This window comes from Lepisosteus oculatus, chromosome 9, assembly GCF_040954835.1.
Source record: "Lepisosteus oculatus isolate fLepOcu1 chromosome 9, fLepOcu1.hap2, whole genome shotgun sequence".
In the NCBI taxonomy this organism is placed as follows: Eukaryota; Metazoa; Chordata; class Actinopteri; order Semionotiformes; family Lepisosteidae; genus Lepisosteus; species Lepisosteus oculatus.
Genome location: NC_090704.1, coordinates 39239011 through 39256573, shown reverse-complemented (window position 1 = coordinate 39256573; position 17563 = coordinate 39239011). Strand labels below are relative to the sequence as shown.

Here is a 17563-nt window from a genome sequence, read left to right as displayed (position 1 = left end):
CTGCATAGTTAGCATTCACTGGTCCCCTGGGAATTTTAACCCTTTAGCCTCCAATTGGTGATTGATGCCATTCATTATGTGCAGGATCAAGCTGTAAGTAAAGAAATAAGCCAATGTGGATTCTATCCAGCATCCATCTTACCTTCTCTCTCACACATTGTTAAGATGAATCAGTGAAGGTATTAGTTACAGTGGCTTAAATAGATCGCTGTTCTGTGGTATAAAACTCTGACAATGTTACATGCATCAGGTTAGGCCCCAACTAAGGGGATTCCAGAGTTAATGCTGAAATTTAAATCTATATATATACAGATCACACAGACACTACAACTGTTAGCTATAAAAATACTACAGAGATCGCACATCTGTTGCAATGCTAGTAATTTATGGAAAACTATACAATACTATTTATTGTTTAACGATATTGTATATGAGTAAAGATTTCCACTCCCGTGAGACGTTGTGAGTTGCTTACACAAGCAGATTTACTGCATAGTATTGACTTAAAGAGTTGAAAACCAGCAGCGGTGAAAAAGAAAGATTATACTATCAGAGTAAAAGAAATACACAGAGAATAACAATGAAAAATATCGCTCTGCTTTAAGAAAAACAAAAACTTATTACAAGCATACGGTATGTTCCTGCAAGAGTAAAGCAGCAGTTATTGCAGTGCTATTTGCAAGCATTTCTTTTCCTTTTTTGCATGCTTAAAATATTGAGCTGGAGCACTTTTAAAAGCAACATCTCATTTGTATAAGAGCCTAGGTGCTGCGCTGTGTGACACACTCACACACGCGTGCGTGCATAGCTCTCAGACATCGGTAAGGCTTACTGCAAATCTTAACATTCCTTCACTTTGTACATACACTACATATTCACTGTTGCTGGTCTCACTGCCAAGCAGCAGACTGAACAAATCAAATGGAAAAAGAAACTGCTGTTTGCTCAGTAAGAAATAAGACTTAACAGCAGCTTCTGAACAGCAGCAAAAAGCACACAACGCGCCTGGTAATCAATTATCCAAAGAGGCACACAAGAATGCAGCTGAAGTGCTAGAGAAAGCAGGCCGCAGAAGGACTAGATTCCCGAAGTCCTGATTTTCAATTTGTGACTAATAAATTGGATATTTTTTCCAACTTCTCTTCCCGAGGTAGAATGTAAAAAAAAATAGGAAACACTTCATTTAAAACAGTAATTCAATGTAATTACTTGTGAGAAGCACAGATAGATTTCAACAATTTAAACCGCCTTACTGAGGCATTTGTCTTAAAACATCACTCTGCCTCTGTTTAACAGCAGCAGTTTTCTTCTTTTTGGAGCAAATCATTAATTAGAATAAACATGAATCTCTTATTGTTACTGTACCAACAAAATAAAATGAGAAAAAAAACAAACATTAGGAGACAACAATTATCCAGTTGCCATAATGCAACCCTTCTTATTGGAAATGAAATATATGTACAAAATGTCAGTAAAGTGCTTAAAACTTGTGGTTGTTGTATGCAGTATACATTTTGGGATCACTCTACTAGAGAGTTGAGTGGGTCTGTGAAAACATTTGAACTGTTCGTCAACCCCTTTTACTCCTCTAACAAATTAAGACTGAGAAGTTGACAATCGCTCATAGTTTTACAAAAATGAAGTTCTGGTTTTTCACAGATAAGGCTCACATTCAGAGATGCTAAGAAAGACTATGCATTTTTTTTATTTATTCAGTACTATCCTTTGTGCCGATTCTCAGTGGAAAATGTCATATAGGAAAACGGGACTGACAAGAGCGACATAAATCAATAATCTTTCCTGCTATTTTCTGTTTAATTTTTGAAGTTCATTTTTAATCCTACAGCACACCAACACTAAACATTCTGGGGTATTCTCAAAGTTCTAACAGCCATTCTGTCTGTGAGATTTCACTTTCTCTTTGTTGCGCTACACACAGCGCCTTTTCAGCAAGATGTGTAAAAAGAGAGCTGAAGGAAAATGCAGTGACCCGCGAGCCTGAATCAAACTGCTGCAGTACAACAAAGAATGGGTCAAAAGGAGGGCGGAATGGAAAAAAAAAAGTTCATCTCCTGTCTGAACTATCTCAGAGGGTAATTTTACAAAACCCGGCTCTATTGGATTTGTTCTGTAGGTAGAATCAGGTACCTTGGTCAGGGAAATGTGTTTTAAAAAAATAAAATAAAAATTCCAGATATATCTTATTTTGTTGAATCTATTTTTGAATCAAACTTCTCCATAATTACAACCTATAAATAGCATTTAAAAATCAATGAGAGACACAAATATTGAATCCTGTTTGATTAATTGTTCGCCTTTTATTAACTGTTGACACTAATAATCCTGGTAACATTTTTTGTACCATATTTCTTGACTGTAAATATCTATTAAGATGTGCACTTGTGCATGTGAATGGATACAGTCCTTGGTATTAGTTCATATTTGTATAAAAAAAGTACCAAGCTTTTTTTTCCAAGATCAGACAAGTCTTAGAAATAAAACCAAAAGCATAGAACTTTATTGCCTCCTTGCTACTTAAACTACTCTTATTTCGCCTCCTGTATGTTTCGCAACTTATCAGATTTATTTTGGATGAAATTAACAAGCCCACAAAATCCTATATGCATGCACAGTCCAGAAACTGCATTCAGCTTACTCTATTCATACAAACACATCTTCTTCCAATAAAGTGCATCCACTTATACTCACACACATACGATATTACACACAGTGCCCACAACACAAGGAAATTGGCCACAGAATACCGGTCTTTTACCAGCTGACAGCTGCTGTGTAGTAATGTTTTGGGCAGAGGAGCAGATTTGGAAAGGCAGTAGGCAGTATGCAGGAGCCATAAAGGTGATCTGTGAGAGTGATTTGGAGGGAGGATGCGGCAGGTTAGGTCTCAACAGCCTTATTATTTTTATACTGCTGCAATAACAAACTGAAGGGAAACCAACAGTCTGCTGCTGCACATGTTGTTGGTACTAAAACAATCACACACACACACCAAACAACTGTCCCCCCAAAACGAAGAGAAAATGAAATCTGCCAATTTATGGTCATTGTCTTTTTCCAGCTTTTTATGAAAAATCTGTTCCGGTGCCTTAGTGGTCATACAAGAAAAAGTCAGGCTTTAGGAAGTCTATTTTGTGAGATGAAATCTCTTATACTGTACAACATATGTATTCCCACGTAAATAAAAACAGTGTTAATTCAAAGGTTTACGTTAACTGTCATAATCCTGACTTTAAAAAGGGCAATTTTTACAATGTAAATTTAGGAGTGCTTGCATTCACAGTTTATGAGTTACTTTACAAAAAATAAATACTTATATATATTGTATTACTATGAAGGGGCCTCATTATGATTGTGCAACTATAAAAACTGACTAAAGTTTAGAAACCACCCTATTCCTTACTGTCAATTCACAGCAGTTCCAAAGTAAACCCGATGCTGTAACCTAATTCCAACTTGCTACATCTACATCAGCTCACAACAAAAGCGGCAGTTTAATAGCTAACTTGAAAAGTGACAATGCTTCTCTGAAGATTTGAGATGAGGGGAAAGAAGAAGAAGAAGGGACAAATAAAGGCAGTAAAAAGAACAAAACAATCAACTCGCTCTCCGTATCGCTCATTCACTCGTTCAGTTCAGCTGCCCTGCACTGATGCATCAAAAAAAACACAACAAAACTTCGGGATAAAAGGAGGAAAAGAATGAAAGGAAGGCAGATGATCCCAAGCTGTGAGGAGTGGTGGGTGGGGGGGGGGGGAAGGCGACAAGAACACAAAGCAGGCACGTGCCAGGAGGGGAACACCAGAAAGAGAAGAGGATGAAAGGAGGGGAGCAGGTCTTACCTCAGGAAGATAGAGGAATGCCGGGGGACACTGGAGGGAATGAGGTAACATCCCAGAACCGGAGAGCAGCAGACAGCCCGAGTTGGCCATGGAGCACAGCATGTGGTAGCGGGATGTTTTGCGCATCAAGCAGGGAGATCCTTGTCTCTCTCTCACACTGCCTCTCTCTCTCTCTCTCTCAGGCTCTCTCTCTTTCTTCTCCTCTGCCCTTTTCTTTTCCTGCGCTTTTCTTCCTAATTTACCTTCTTTGTACTGAATGATTTCTTTATGTGCCTTTCCTTAACTCGAAGAAACAGGGACACACAAACACAGTAGGCATGCATGTGCCTGGACTCTCACACTGCCTCTATAATCAATGCTCTACTATTTACTTTAGTAGCAATATAAGCCAATATAAGCATGTAAAGGCAGAGGGGGAGGTTCTCAGTAAATTGGGAGGGGTAGCGGTGAGGCGGGGAGGGAGGGGGGGGGTGTTAGAGGGAGTGGGGGTGGTTGTGAAGTCTCTCGGGTATTCAAACATCAAACAGCCCACTGTATAAAATGAAGAGAATGTCTAATGACATTACAACAGCTGATCCTCAGCATTAACCCATTATGGGACAACACGATCTCCATTGTGCTGTTTTTAATTTGAGACTCCTCGGCAATTTCTGTGTCCTCTGTTGATCACATTTCTATTTTCAGGGAACCACACTACATAAATACATCAATATGGATATAAATGCATTCATAAAATCCTATATCATGCAAAAAGCCTGCAGCATTTAACAATCAGCATATCTTTTTCATATTTTCTAAATTATTCTGCATAGTTGATGTGTTTCTAACATGCGACAGCATTTTTATATCAAACTACCACTGGCAGAACTGAATACTGAATTAGAACAACAAACAAACAGTATCATGCATTTGGAACAATTAAAATAAATTATATTGCTCATTCACAGCTTGAGTACATTTTTCCTCACTTCTTATTTTTCTGTTTGGTTCAGAGGAAAAAAATGAATGTTAACCTTCTCACTGGTAGTATTAAAACAGATCTTCAGGACATGATAGATTTCTGATAAAAAGCAGATATTTTATGGATGAAAGCTCTGTAACTACTGTGTTTCTGTGCAAATTGCTAAATTCCTTATTCTTTTAACTCAGTTCCTGCTAAGGTGTGAGAAAGCTACAATTCAGTTTACAAGCACAAATTAAAAATGTTGAATAGAAATGAGCTTCAGTTGCAGTTCATCTCAATGTGTGCTCTGCAGGTTTACCCTTTAGATCCAAAGACACCAGATGTGCCTGTACTGTAGATATGTGAAACACCTGCTGGCCCCCTTCTCTGTCTCCCCACCTTCTAATGTTTATTAAATAGCCTGCAAGCAGAGCATCAGAGAAGGACACTAATGCAGGTGCTGTCAGATACTCCCCAATCCTTCCTCTGTAGGACCAGTCACCCTTTTTGAATTCATTTGTTTCCATTTTTTAAATTACAGTTGCTTTTTTATTTTGTCTGTTTGCATACAACTCATCAAATCACATGAATGTAAAAATAAAATGTTCAAAAATAGATTAATTTTGTTCATTACCTCTCAAATTTCAAATGTCCTCCCCCAAAAAACCTTTCAAGATTGACAACAAGCCCCTTAATGTATGTATACGTTACAGAGTAATGTGTAACTCTGTAGAAACATCAAGCAATTCACGGGAAAGGCACTTCTTTTGATATTGGTCAATTAAACTAATCATAATTTTTATTTTATTTTACTGTGGGACACTGTTGGATTTTTCACTAAAAAAGATATATACTGTTAATATTATATGCTTCTTCGTTACCGAATTTGCAAGTCCAATCACCCTGGATAGATCTGAATATAAAAAAAAAATATATATAGGAAAAAATATTGTTTTACTTCAAATAATTACTTTTTTAAACATATCAAATGGAGTTTTATCACATTCTGAGTTACAATTGTATGTGAATTTGCATTTGTTTTCACCCCCCACAAATTTTTCAATATTTGCAAACAGTGAGCAAAATATTTGTTCTGACTCTAAGGGATAGAGTCTATTCATCCTCAAGTATTTGTATTTGCTCCCAATTACGATTTGTCAAAGACACCATCTGATAATAACTTCATAATTAAAACATAAATGTGTAGGGTAATTAATTTGTGCACAGTAAGGACAAGAGTACATTTAACTTCTAAGAGATCCAGCTTGCATCAATGATACAGAAGTGAGACTTTAAGGGCCATGAATTCTCTATAATGACGAATGTAAAAGCAAACATATTTACACAATTAACACGCAATATCTTTAAGATTTAATCACTAGCATTGCAAAAGGAGTGACTGCTCTTCCCAAAACATGGGCAGTCTTATTCTCCATTCACCTGTAAAAATACCCTTAAACTACGTCTTAAAAAAGACCTGAAATTCAGCACTCCGTCCAGTTTTCCTATGCTCACTGTAGCTATAGAACTCCAGTGTGTAGACCGCTTTCCTGGTCACCTACCTTATTAAAATTTACTGAGCAATAACATAGTTAAAAGTCAGTAAAATGCAGTTAAATCATGCTTAAAGTGTGGTGAAGCCTATGGAAGCAACTAAGAGCACTTTCATTTGCTTGTTTCACAAGTCCATTTGGTAACAAAAGATTAGTTCACATCAGCAGACGTCTCTTCTCTGAGGTAAGGGAGTTATTTTTTACTCTAGAACAATCTTTAGGACTGTATGTATGACAAATGGATTTACCATCATGTATGTTTACTTTCATTTTATCTACGTGCATTTGTTTTCTCCTCACAGGACTATGTGCTTTGAAGGAGAGACAAGAAACAACTGGAGAAGATGGCATGCCTGACAATTTGGCTAAGATAGGCAAACAGCTGAAAAAATCAAAATGCAAATTAATCTAAGTGATAAGTGTTGTAGTGGAAACAGAGACACATTTGGATTTTAATTATGCTTTGATGTAATCTGAATTTTACAGGGGTGAAAGCTCTGATTTAAAGAATGTCAGGGGGTTAACAAAACAGAATTGAATAAACATCATCGGTATGAAAATGTGTAAGAGAGCGAGTGTGTCTGGTACCTCCACAAGGCTTTTCCACTTGAATCTGAGCTTTGAATTATTTTCAGTAGGGACTGAAAAACAGCCATACGCTGCTGCTGGCAGACCCTTCAGACCGGCAATCTATTTCTCTGCCGGTTTTAAAAACAGCCCCTCTTCTCATGATGTTGAACAATCAATCTATCCTACCATGTTTTACCACGGCTTTCTGTACCAGTCATTGCTATTATTATTCGCAAATTCTACTTTGGTTTACAAGTTATGATTTCGTTTCGGTGCCTCACCACTCTTATTTATTTTTTGATGCAGTCAAGCGTGTCAATCCTTCTGAAAGCAAGGCTTCAAATCTCTTACTACACGATGTGTAAATATTACCTCACTCCAAGAGATCATGGTGACAGATGACTCCAAACAGTATAGCATCCACTTTTGAATTCTGAAAGCCATGGTATAATAACAGACTTAGTATGCCACAAAGAAACAGCTTGCTAAAGGAATGATTTAACCTTTAAATTCCCTGTAATATCCATCTATCCATCATCAGAAATTTGGGTATTAAAAATATGCAGGTTCTATAGTTTTCTTTTCTGTTTAGGTTTACATAAAAAGTTGTCATTGAATTTGAAGTACAGTACATCTAGTGATCTCTGTAGTGAAGTATGAGATTTGGAAAGAAATGCAGTCTTTAAACACCATGATTTGTTTAGACAAAAGGTATGACAGGTGTCCTACCTGGTTCAAATGTATGTCAATACAATCAATTAAAATATCTTAAAATCATAGATAATGCTCTTTTTAATAAACAGAAACTAGGGTATAATCTAAAGCCTTCATTCATTCAAATTGATCATTTAAAAATCCTTCAGTCTAAAAGAAGAAAAGTAAGCAACAATAAAGTTTAACAGCGGGTAGCTTTAGAAAACCATTTATGGCCCGCAAGTCTTAAATAACTTTATATATGCCACTGTGGTTTAGTAAGTAAAGTAAACAACTGCAGTTATACAGTATATGCTTTATATTAATATTTTACTTCTGACAATTCAATTACAGTTTGTAATAATGCAAAGTGGCTGTCAGTTAATGGTTTGTACAAATACCTTCCTAATTTTACACAAGATATTTTTTTTCTGCAATAAAACAGATGCACCAAATACACCGTAAATCTTTGCACTGCAGCAGCACATACTGAATACCACATTGCTTAACATATTCGGATAGTAGAAAACGATGCACCCATTTTAAATTTGACCTTAAGAAACAGCAGTGTTAGATGCACTGTATTCTTTTAATAAACCTAATCACTATCTCCAGAGCACTTGCAATAACTGCATTATAACACCATCTTAAAGATCTCCAAGTGGCAAAGACATAGAATGATTTAGTGTAATATACAGTAGCTACAATTTCATCCGTTAAATCTGAACTCTATACCTTTCTGGGCAACAGAATACATAAATGAATTTCTGAACAACCACCTACTAAAGCTTTTGTCTGTTTTAGATTTGGAATTACCACTTACTTGTCTATTTTATGCCAGCCAAAATCAGAATATTTATCAATTTATTTCACTACCACTGTAAACCAGGAAAGGAAACAAAGGAAACGATAACTTCTACAGGATTAGCAGGAGGAGCCAAACTTTTACCCACCTACATAATAGCTCAGTCCATTGCGCACCGCCCTTCAACAAGTCCCAGTCACACATAACTATTGGCTTAATCAGTGAGAGCTGGACAATATGGCTCAATCTGCAAGTACCTTCACTGGCTGCCTCAAAGATTTTACTATTTGTAATTGGATGTCAGTTACTTTTGTATTCTATAATTTCCACTTACTGGATTTGTTTTGTTCTCCGAAATATTGACATGTCTTTTAACATTTTGTTAAGGAACTGTACCAATGGCCTAATAAGGTCAGCATCTGTGGTACAGATGAGCTTTAGACAAAACATGCCCAAGTCAGGTGGGATTTAAAAACAGTTAAAGATCTTAATTTCGATTTTCACATTGTCTGCAGAAATGGGTTGGAGATGGCATGGGCCATTAGATTTAAAGTAAGGCTATATACAATCTTAAATTAAAAAAGAATAATGTGGTCCACGCTGATGTTTAAGAAAAAAAAAGATATTGTCTCTTGCCTAGGTTCTTGTTAATGTAGCTGTTGCCGATTTTTGAATCAGCTGTGATTCTGAGAGTAATAATAATGTTGATGTTATAATGGACGTTGTGCAATTAAATCTACACTGAAGCAACAATATGATCTGAGCTGTTTTCATGCCAGGCTAGTGCCATTTACCAGTTGGCTATTGTTTACTGTCAAAAGAACAGAAGAGGCTCTACAGTGACTTGGCCAACCCACGGCCCTGACACCAGACTGTTAATAGCTAGTAATTAAAAATGAGTTATGAGGTGTATGAATGGCAAAGGAACACTGCTTTTCTACAGCAAGCTTAACTATACAAGGAATTCCAAGCACTCTCCAACAGCGTTCAAAAGCTGTGTGAGCTGGTAAATAGCTTCTGATGAAAATGGGACTCTTTTCTCCCATATTTTCTCTCCAAATATTGGTTCACCGTGAAGATTTTTACTAAAAATGTTAAATTTCTTCGACTTGTAGTGATGACTTCTGCTCTAAAAGCCTCTATTCTTCAAAACCAACTGCTTTTTTTATTGTGTTTGAAGGATTCAAGCTAGCATCCCATTGTTTTGTGATTGCTGGCTGTGTCTCTAAGCACTGCAGAAACCTTGGAGACTGCTGGTTGATTTCTCAGATTAATAAAGGTAATATGCATCATTAACTGCTAGCAGAACTATTTCAAATTATAAAATAAATTCTGAAATATAATCAATGTTAAGAGCTCTGTAACATTTTCAAACAACTTGTGAACAAAGGATTTAATTCCCTAATAAAAACAATGTAAGAGTCAATAATACTGCAGATGAGGCTGAAACTAAATTGTTACACTCAAAATGACCAAAATAAATTGACCAAATTAGTTAAAAAAATAGTCTGCTTATAGCCTCAGTTGACCTATGTAGTGTAGTATATCTACCTACATGAAGACTCAGCATACAGCTGTAGAAATAGATAGTCTATTTGCAACCTGTACCTGAAAAAAGGTTATTCAATACTTCATTCAATAAAATGGATATTTCTTGTTAATGTACACTTACTATATTTGTCAGTGATGCTTCTTTCATGTTTAGTGAGTGCTGATTCATTGCACAAAATAGCATTTAAGATGTTTTGGTAAATTTACTAATTTACAGAAGAGTGCCAGAGATCTGAAATCCAGGCATTTACAATACTTTAGCTGATTTTCTAGAAGATATTAATTGCCATTTGCTAGATGAAGGAATATTCATAAACCTAAAAGAGGCATCAGGAGCAAATAAACACAGAATAGTAAACTATTTAAATAAAATGCTGAATTTACACATATATTATGTAGGCTGCCAAATTTCACGTCTACTACTACATATATAGTACTAAGCACTCAGGGCTGAACTGGAATCCCTGCTCCACTCCTCGGACAGCTGTAGAACAACTAAATAATTTCGCCCTGACCACACTGAAACAATATCCTCTCAGCAAATAAATGTGAAGGACAAAAAGACAGCAGTGAATGTGAATATTTTGATTTTTCTACCTCTTCTTTTTCCAGCAATCTCAGGCTAAAGGTTACCTCCTCTGCGGGGCTGGTTTATACTGTGTGATAATCCTGCAGTGGTAGGAGACAAGAGGGTGAGCAGGGTGCTGTGTGAGGGCTTTGCTGTCTGTAGAAGGGTCGGATTACTTCTGCCAATGAGGCACCTTGAAAGCTCTCAACCAGCGCCGCTCAAAAAAATAACGAGAGCTGGGGAGCAGAAAATTGAAGCTTGCAAGGGCACTGGAATGCAATAAAAATGTGGCCAACCTGCCGCTGACCCCCTGTGACCTTTGTCTCTCTCTTCCCCTGAACGGGTCAGTGGAGGGTGAGAGAGGTTTAGTCAGGGGTCAGCCAGCACGGATAGCACCAGCCACCAGGGGTAACGCAAGACGAGAGCTCATGGCAGAGCTCAAGCCTGGGCATCTGGGCGCACACACGGCACACAAGACAGAACAAAGGCTGCGTCGGCCTTGCAGAAAGAAATCATGTTAGATCAATGACAAAATATTAATCAGAAGGTGGATTCCAGGACTTGACAAGTCTGTGTTTTTGCCATCGAGCTATGAACCCACTGGGTTTCTTACACCTATAAAAAGTCTGAGCAAACCAGTTCATTTTGTCTTTTATACCGAGAGGTGATAAATTCACCTCTTCCATATTAATTTTTCACTTGGAAATGTGAGTTTAAAATGCCGGGGGCACATTTCAACAGTACATTTTATTGACATTCTCAATTCACTTTATTAGTGCTCACTGCATTGCACAATTTTTATAAAATCAGACATGAAAAGCTCCAAGTTTGAAGTTACTTTTTCCAGATGTTCACAGTCTTTAGCAATTTCATAAGGATAGCAGCCATATCCAATTTTTTCTAAATTAATTTATTAATTTTTGTTGGCTTGTATTAACAATAAATAGGTCTGAGTCAAAGAGATACACAGAATAGTTTTACAGTAATGTCTTAAAAACATAAAGATTAACGTATAAATATATCAAAATGACTTGGAAAAAAAAATTAACATGCTGCCATCAGAAAATGTTTTTTCTGAATTGTGCTTTTTATCAGCACCAGGAAGACATAATACACATTTGCAATTTTTTTAATTTTGAAATTGAATTTTTCAAACACCAACCTCCTGTTCACTAGGAGTAAATGTACTTTAGTCTAGATAAAATTCATCAGCAGGTTTCTTATAAAGACTATCGAAATTAGAAAGTTTTATTTTAGGCTGCTTGATAGCCTAACCATGTGAAAATTAAACTTCAATATCCCCAAGGTTCTAAGTATTTGATCTTCATAAAATCTAATGTAAATATGGCTTTGTATTTTTTATAGATTATTTCTGTATTGATCTTTATGTAACATTGTTTAAAAAGTTCAGTGGGAAGTTTTTAATTTTACCCCTGCCTTATGAGAACTTAAAAGCCCTATGACATTGAAACTTCAAAGCTGCCGTGGTCTAACTTCAAAGGGGGTTTGAACTTATTGAAATATTTCTTTTTTCTTATTCTCATGGCAGATACTTTCTTGTTTATTGACACAATGCAAAAACCAGGATTTGAAAGAAAGGGAGGTAGGAAAGGGGGAATTGCATTTAAAATACGGGAGAGTATAAAAGGTACAAATGCCTGACGGATGTGGCCATACAGTACATAGCAGCCTTATGCAAAAGACACTGGCGTCTACAGGAAAGTCACTTTCAAAAGCAATGTCCCAGTTGTTAGAGCCGCATATGAAATCAGGAACGCCCGTATCAAAGGGGGCTGAAACTTGACAGGAAATTCGGCAACATTAGGAATTCTACTGCCTCCATCTCAAAAGGTTCTTGTCCTTTGCAAGGTGGAAAGATAGCAAGAGACTAAGTTAAGGCCTTCTTCTTTTCAGTTCCATTTGGAATTTATTTTCCCCTTTGAACTCCAACATTCAGAACATTTGCTTATCTTGTTCTTTATTGTTGGACTAGATTTTGCATGAATGGTGTAGACTTCTTTTTTAAATTTCTATTTCAATTGTACAGTATATCGTGTCATATCTGTTGCTGGTTTGCAGTGTGTGAACTCTGTGAATCAGTTCTTCTTTCTACATTAGGCATTATTTGTAGTTCTAACTATTCCAGTTATATAGAGCTGTAGCTATAACTAATGACAGCCTGAAACAAGGTTAATTCACTTATTTAATAACTGTAATAAATGCTGTTTAAGCTTTGTTTGTCAAGTACTTCCTCATCTAAGTTTAAAAACTCATTCATCCAAGAAAGTGTTAGCAAACTTGTTCAAATGGATTAAATGTACAGTATCTTAAGTCAGAATAGGGAAAAAGTGATTTGGCATCTCTGTCAGAGCTGCAGAAGGTAAATCTTGTAAATCTTTACAAGAAGGTTTTTGAATGAGATCTTTGAACAACAGTTTTTGCTGGAAAAGGTATATAAAGTGGGTAACAACTCATGAAGTGTGTAAAAGAAAGTGGATTGGGAAAGAAATTAAAAGTAACACCGAGATTATAAAGAATGTATCTTCTAGGACCCAGAGCAAAGCACAGGTGTAGTTTTAGTCATCTGCCTGTTATCCACTCCATTTCATGTTTGTCTTTTTTAATCCCCCTGATGATCTGTTATGATCTATAAAGTGCTCAAGCTCACTTACTGGGTGAGACTTGATATTCCCAGTTGGTTTGGTTGAAGTCCAAATTGCCTGCCTTCATTGCATGGTTACATCAATTGAGTTGCTATCGTTACACTCTTAAACACTAGGGAATCAAGAGGGGATGATATTTCAGCAAAACCTCTCTTGTACTATCTAATCACAGGTTCACTTTATTGCATGTTTCCTATGGTTGATCTTCATGTAGAAAACGCCTGATTTGTTTTATTTCACAGTGTTGCTTTTCTTTAAATGGTGCTTGCTTAACACTTAACACATACTGTACTGTTCTACACATCGGCTGGAACACTGAACACTGTGTTTATTTCCGTGTCACTACCATGTCCAGTGAAAGGAGATGGAAAATACAGAACCTTAACAACTACTGTGGGTAATTTCATACAAGTAACAATTAACTTGATGGTTTTGATACTGTTTTACATTTTATTTTAAAATTCAACATTTTAAACAAAACAAATATGACTTGAGCTTAACAGAAGGGTCTGTTGCACTACCACTGCAGAACTGATACCCCCTGGAGAAATGAGGTGTGCATCTAAGTCTCCCTGATGGTCCACACCCCAGAGAAATTGGCCTCTGAGAAACTAAAAATTGTAAAAATGGTCAAAAGCACAGGGGCATGTGGTTGCATGATGGAAGTTCTGATCATAGGCAGAGATTAATGGAAAGAGCAGGCACAGCCTTACCAAGATGGCAAGAATATGATCTTCAGCATGGTGGTCTGCTGATGAAAAAAATGTACAGTAGCAAGAATTTTAACCCCAGGAGTTTAGTGGGCAAGGTGAAAAATAATACTATATTTGTCAGGTAAATTCAAAATTAAAGCAAAGTATTACTTGTATCTAAATGACTACAGTTAAAAAAGATATTTCACTCCTGTTTTTAAAAGGTTCTAAAGCATTTTGCAGTATTCTTTCCGTTTATTAATAACTGCGAAAATCACCAAAGGAGAACTATTTACACATTTAGTACAAAAGTACAGAAAAGCTTAGAGGACCAGAAGTGATTTTCACTCATCATTTCAGATTCTGGTGAGCACAATTTTAGCACAACTGCACCTCCCCTCCCTCCTGCAACAGTGTTTCTGTTCTGTGCCGAGTCAACTGCTCTGTTGTCATTGGAAGAGGGGAGGTTTTGACACACCGATGTATGGCTGTATCGCGAAATTGTTTTCTTTATGGTTCCATCTGTAGTGCAAGAGCTCAATGGAAGCTCCTGTTCTCGACTAAACTGTAACATACCGGAGAATTTGTCATTAAAACAACAAAATGGCCCTAGCTGTATAGCATAAATAGATTGTACAGTAACATAGTGAATTATATCTAAAGCAAAGATTACTCAGTGTTTTGCATACTTTAAGAACTTCTTGCATGACAAAGTATTTTTCTCTTTTTATTAAACAAGAGTAAATTAGCTTTGAGATTCGGACCCCATACTGGGCATGGTTTTATTAGCAGAGAGAATAACACATCATGACTCAAGTAAAATGAGTTTATTAGGAAATAATTAAAAATATAATTGCAAACTAATTAGCATACCATTGTGTCGGCACCTTCGTTGTGTTCAGGATTATTAGATTGGTGCATAAATGGTGGATTTAAATGTTACAAACTAATTAGGATTTCATGATTAATGCATACCTAGCAGTGTTTTTTTGTATAGTGTTCAATGGATTCTTTCACAGTAATTTGTTACTATCTCAGGTTTAAAGCATGTCTAATAGTATGTTAATAACCGAGGATCGTCCAGGGAAAAACCTAAAGTTGCATTTCATTCTAAATTAACTTTTCATGCAGCATATTACTGTTGTGACATCATATTCTGGAAAATGAATTGCCTGCTGACTGCTGAACATTTGAATATTCCCATTACTACGTTTTTTTCATGCGAATATGATTTTTATTGTTATGATTTTGAAATTGTGCTGAAGTAGCTTTTTTTTTCTTGTTTGCGCTCCAGTGTTGCCATTTTGATGACCCAAAACTTATGCTGTAGACTAGAGCTTCAGTAAAACAATTCAAAGTGAAGAAATGAAACAATTTCTTTGAAGTTATGTGCGATTCAGTTGTTGATGTTAAGTGTTGTCAAGTTTATTTGCAAAATCAATTTATCAAAGCATTTTATATTATTGATGATTTTCAAAGAATTTTATTTTATTGTGAACTAGGAAACACACAGTACTTTATGAAAAATGTCAGAGTAATTCCATTCTTCTCTTGGATTGGCCTTTGATAGTCAGCTGCTCCACACTGCCAATCCGAAAACTCTATTCAATTCCCATGGCACATTTTTCTTAATTATTAAAATATTCCGCTGTATTCCTGAGATAATGCTAGACCCATGTCATAATAAGTCCTGTCAGGGGTGTTATTTCAGGCCATGTAGTCATTCAATACAACATTAATTAAGTAAAGATGACTACAAAATAGAGCATATCTGGAAATCCAAAATCCCCCCATGATGATCACTTTAGTTTAGGATGTTCTGTTAAAAGTGTTAAGGGGTGTTTCGCACTGCCGAAATACACAGGAGAAACTGATTCATTGAATATTTTTAAGAAGCACTAGATAACTAAATCAATGAGTTATTAACATCAAAATATTTAACTTCTCCGTTAAGAACTTTGTTATTAATGCCATTTCCTCAGACTAAAACGCCAGCATTCCTTAAAGGGGAGAAAGCAGAGCTTTATTCTGCAGTATTCTGATTAAGGTCATGGGTTTAATCACAGTGATACTCTTACCCCATGGGAGATGGGTGGATTTTAATAAAAAAAATGATTAACAAATGCTTTTATGTCAGACAGAAAGCAGATATACATTATATGTACTGTATATATATATATCGAGTCCTGCTGAAAAGTTCACTCAGTCCCTTGCTGTGTGGTGATTTGTGTGGCATGCCAAAGGGAATCTCCATAAGGCTGTCTTTTCATCTCTCTGGCTTTAGGCAGGAGAGCACTGTAGCAGAGTGCAGCGCTGGCACATAATAGAGGCCCTGACACTGTAGTATTTCATCCAGCACATGGACCCCAGCTTGCAGTTTGGGGGACAGAAGTAAAGACAAAGACCATTCTGGGAGGCCAGTTGAGTCCCACAGGAATAGAGCAAAGGCTCTAAAGCTCAGCAGCTCAGTTGTAAGCAGCATGCATCACCTTATATAGCTGCAAGATAAGAGTCCATCTGTAATGTCAAGCGTACAGTCCCAAAGTGTTTTATGTTTGATCTCCATAAATGGAGCACTTGCTGTATTTCTTGAACTGAAACGTAATGGTAAGAAATGAAAATGATTGCAACTAAGGCAATCGTAAGAAGGCAAGGAATCAGATACAAAATCTCTTTTTAAAAGCTAGTCAAGGCATTTTGCAATCAACAGTATGCGCTTGTCCATAAACATTTGTGACAAAGCTTCATGAAGAGATCTGCAATCAGATTTATTTCTCTACCCAAATGCACAAAGGATCAAATGTAAGTGTACCTCTATATTTAATTGCTTTGGAAAGTCAGTAAGATAGATTTATGTAAATTGCAGTAAAGAACACAGAACCTTAAGAAGCAGAAACAATGATTTCTTCAATCCACATTTTTTGCCACTTTTGCATGCATATTTAATAACATTTTATTTCTTAAATGTTCTTGTCTCTTTGCTTTGTCCTTCCTATTTTAGAATTAAGAAAATGTTTTGGTAGCTAGTAAAAAGGGTTTGGTTTAACCACCAAGCCTCATAGCAATTTTATCTCTATTCATCTACTAACTACTAACTCAACCTGAGTTTGCTGCAGCTAGAAACATCCATTAAACTACACAGAGCACTGCCTTTTTCCATACTGCAGATACATTTCTCACTGTTTTTTCTGGAATGTACAGTGTGAGAAAGCAGTGAAACTAGTTTGGAGAAAAGCACTGGAAGCATCTAGAAAAACTGTGCAAAGCACCTTTTCATGAAACATTGAGCTGCAAATATAATTTTATTCATTAAAGTGCAAAGCTTTTCACATATCTAGCAACATTTGTGATTTCCTTAGGCTCTCAAACCAATAAGTAATAAAAAATCATGTTTAGAATCAATTTTGAGTTCTTAAGATAAAACTGTCTGGACAATACAGCCCTGTCATGGCTGGTAGTCTAGAGAGTCCCTTTCTAGATGTTACTTTCATTGTCAACCCCTCCTCCTATTTTAATCAGAGATCAGATCAAACTCAGATCATAAAAACTTGCGTGTTGCACTTTCATCATCGGTCATTGCATTATACCAATTGTAATATACTGTTTGTTAAAAGTAAAACCAGGGGAGAAAATTGGTGAAATTTTTTTCAAATACTACCTGGTAT

General features: G+C 36.4%; 1 protein-coding gene across 14 annotated transcripts in view; it reads right to left on the bottom strand.

Annotated features, from left to right (window-relative positions):
• The window catches only part of rbfox3a (RNA binding fox-1 homolog 3a), a 513805-nt gene that overhangs the window by 130490 nt on the left and 365752 nt on the right, over nucleotides 1-17563 (bottom strand). Inside the window, exon 1 of one of the 14 annotated variants that reach the window (XM_006635130.3) lies at nucleotides 3861-4207. The exons of the other annotated variants lie outside the window; for them this stretch is intronic. Coding sequence (XP_006635193.2) covers nucleotides 3861-3986 — 126 coding nt within the window. The 5' untranslated portion in view covers nucleotides 3987-4207. Of the gene's footprint in view, nucleotides 1-3860; nucleotides 4208-17563 lie in introns of those variants that run through there. 14 annotated transcript variants of the gene reach the window in all.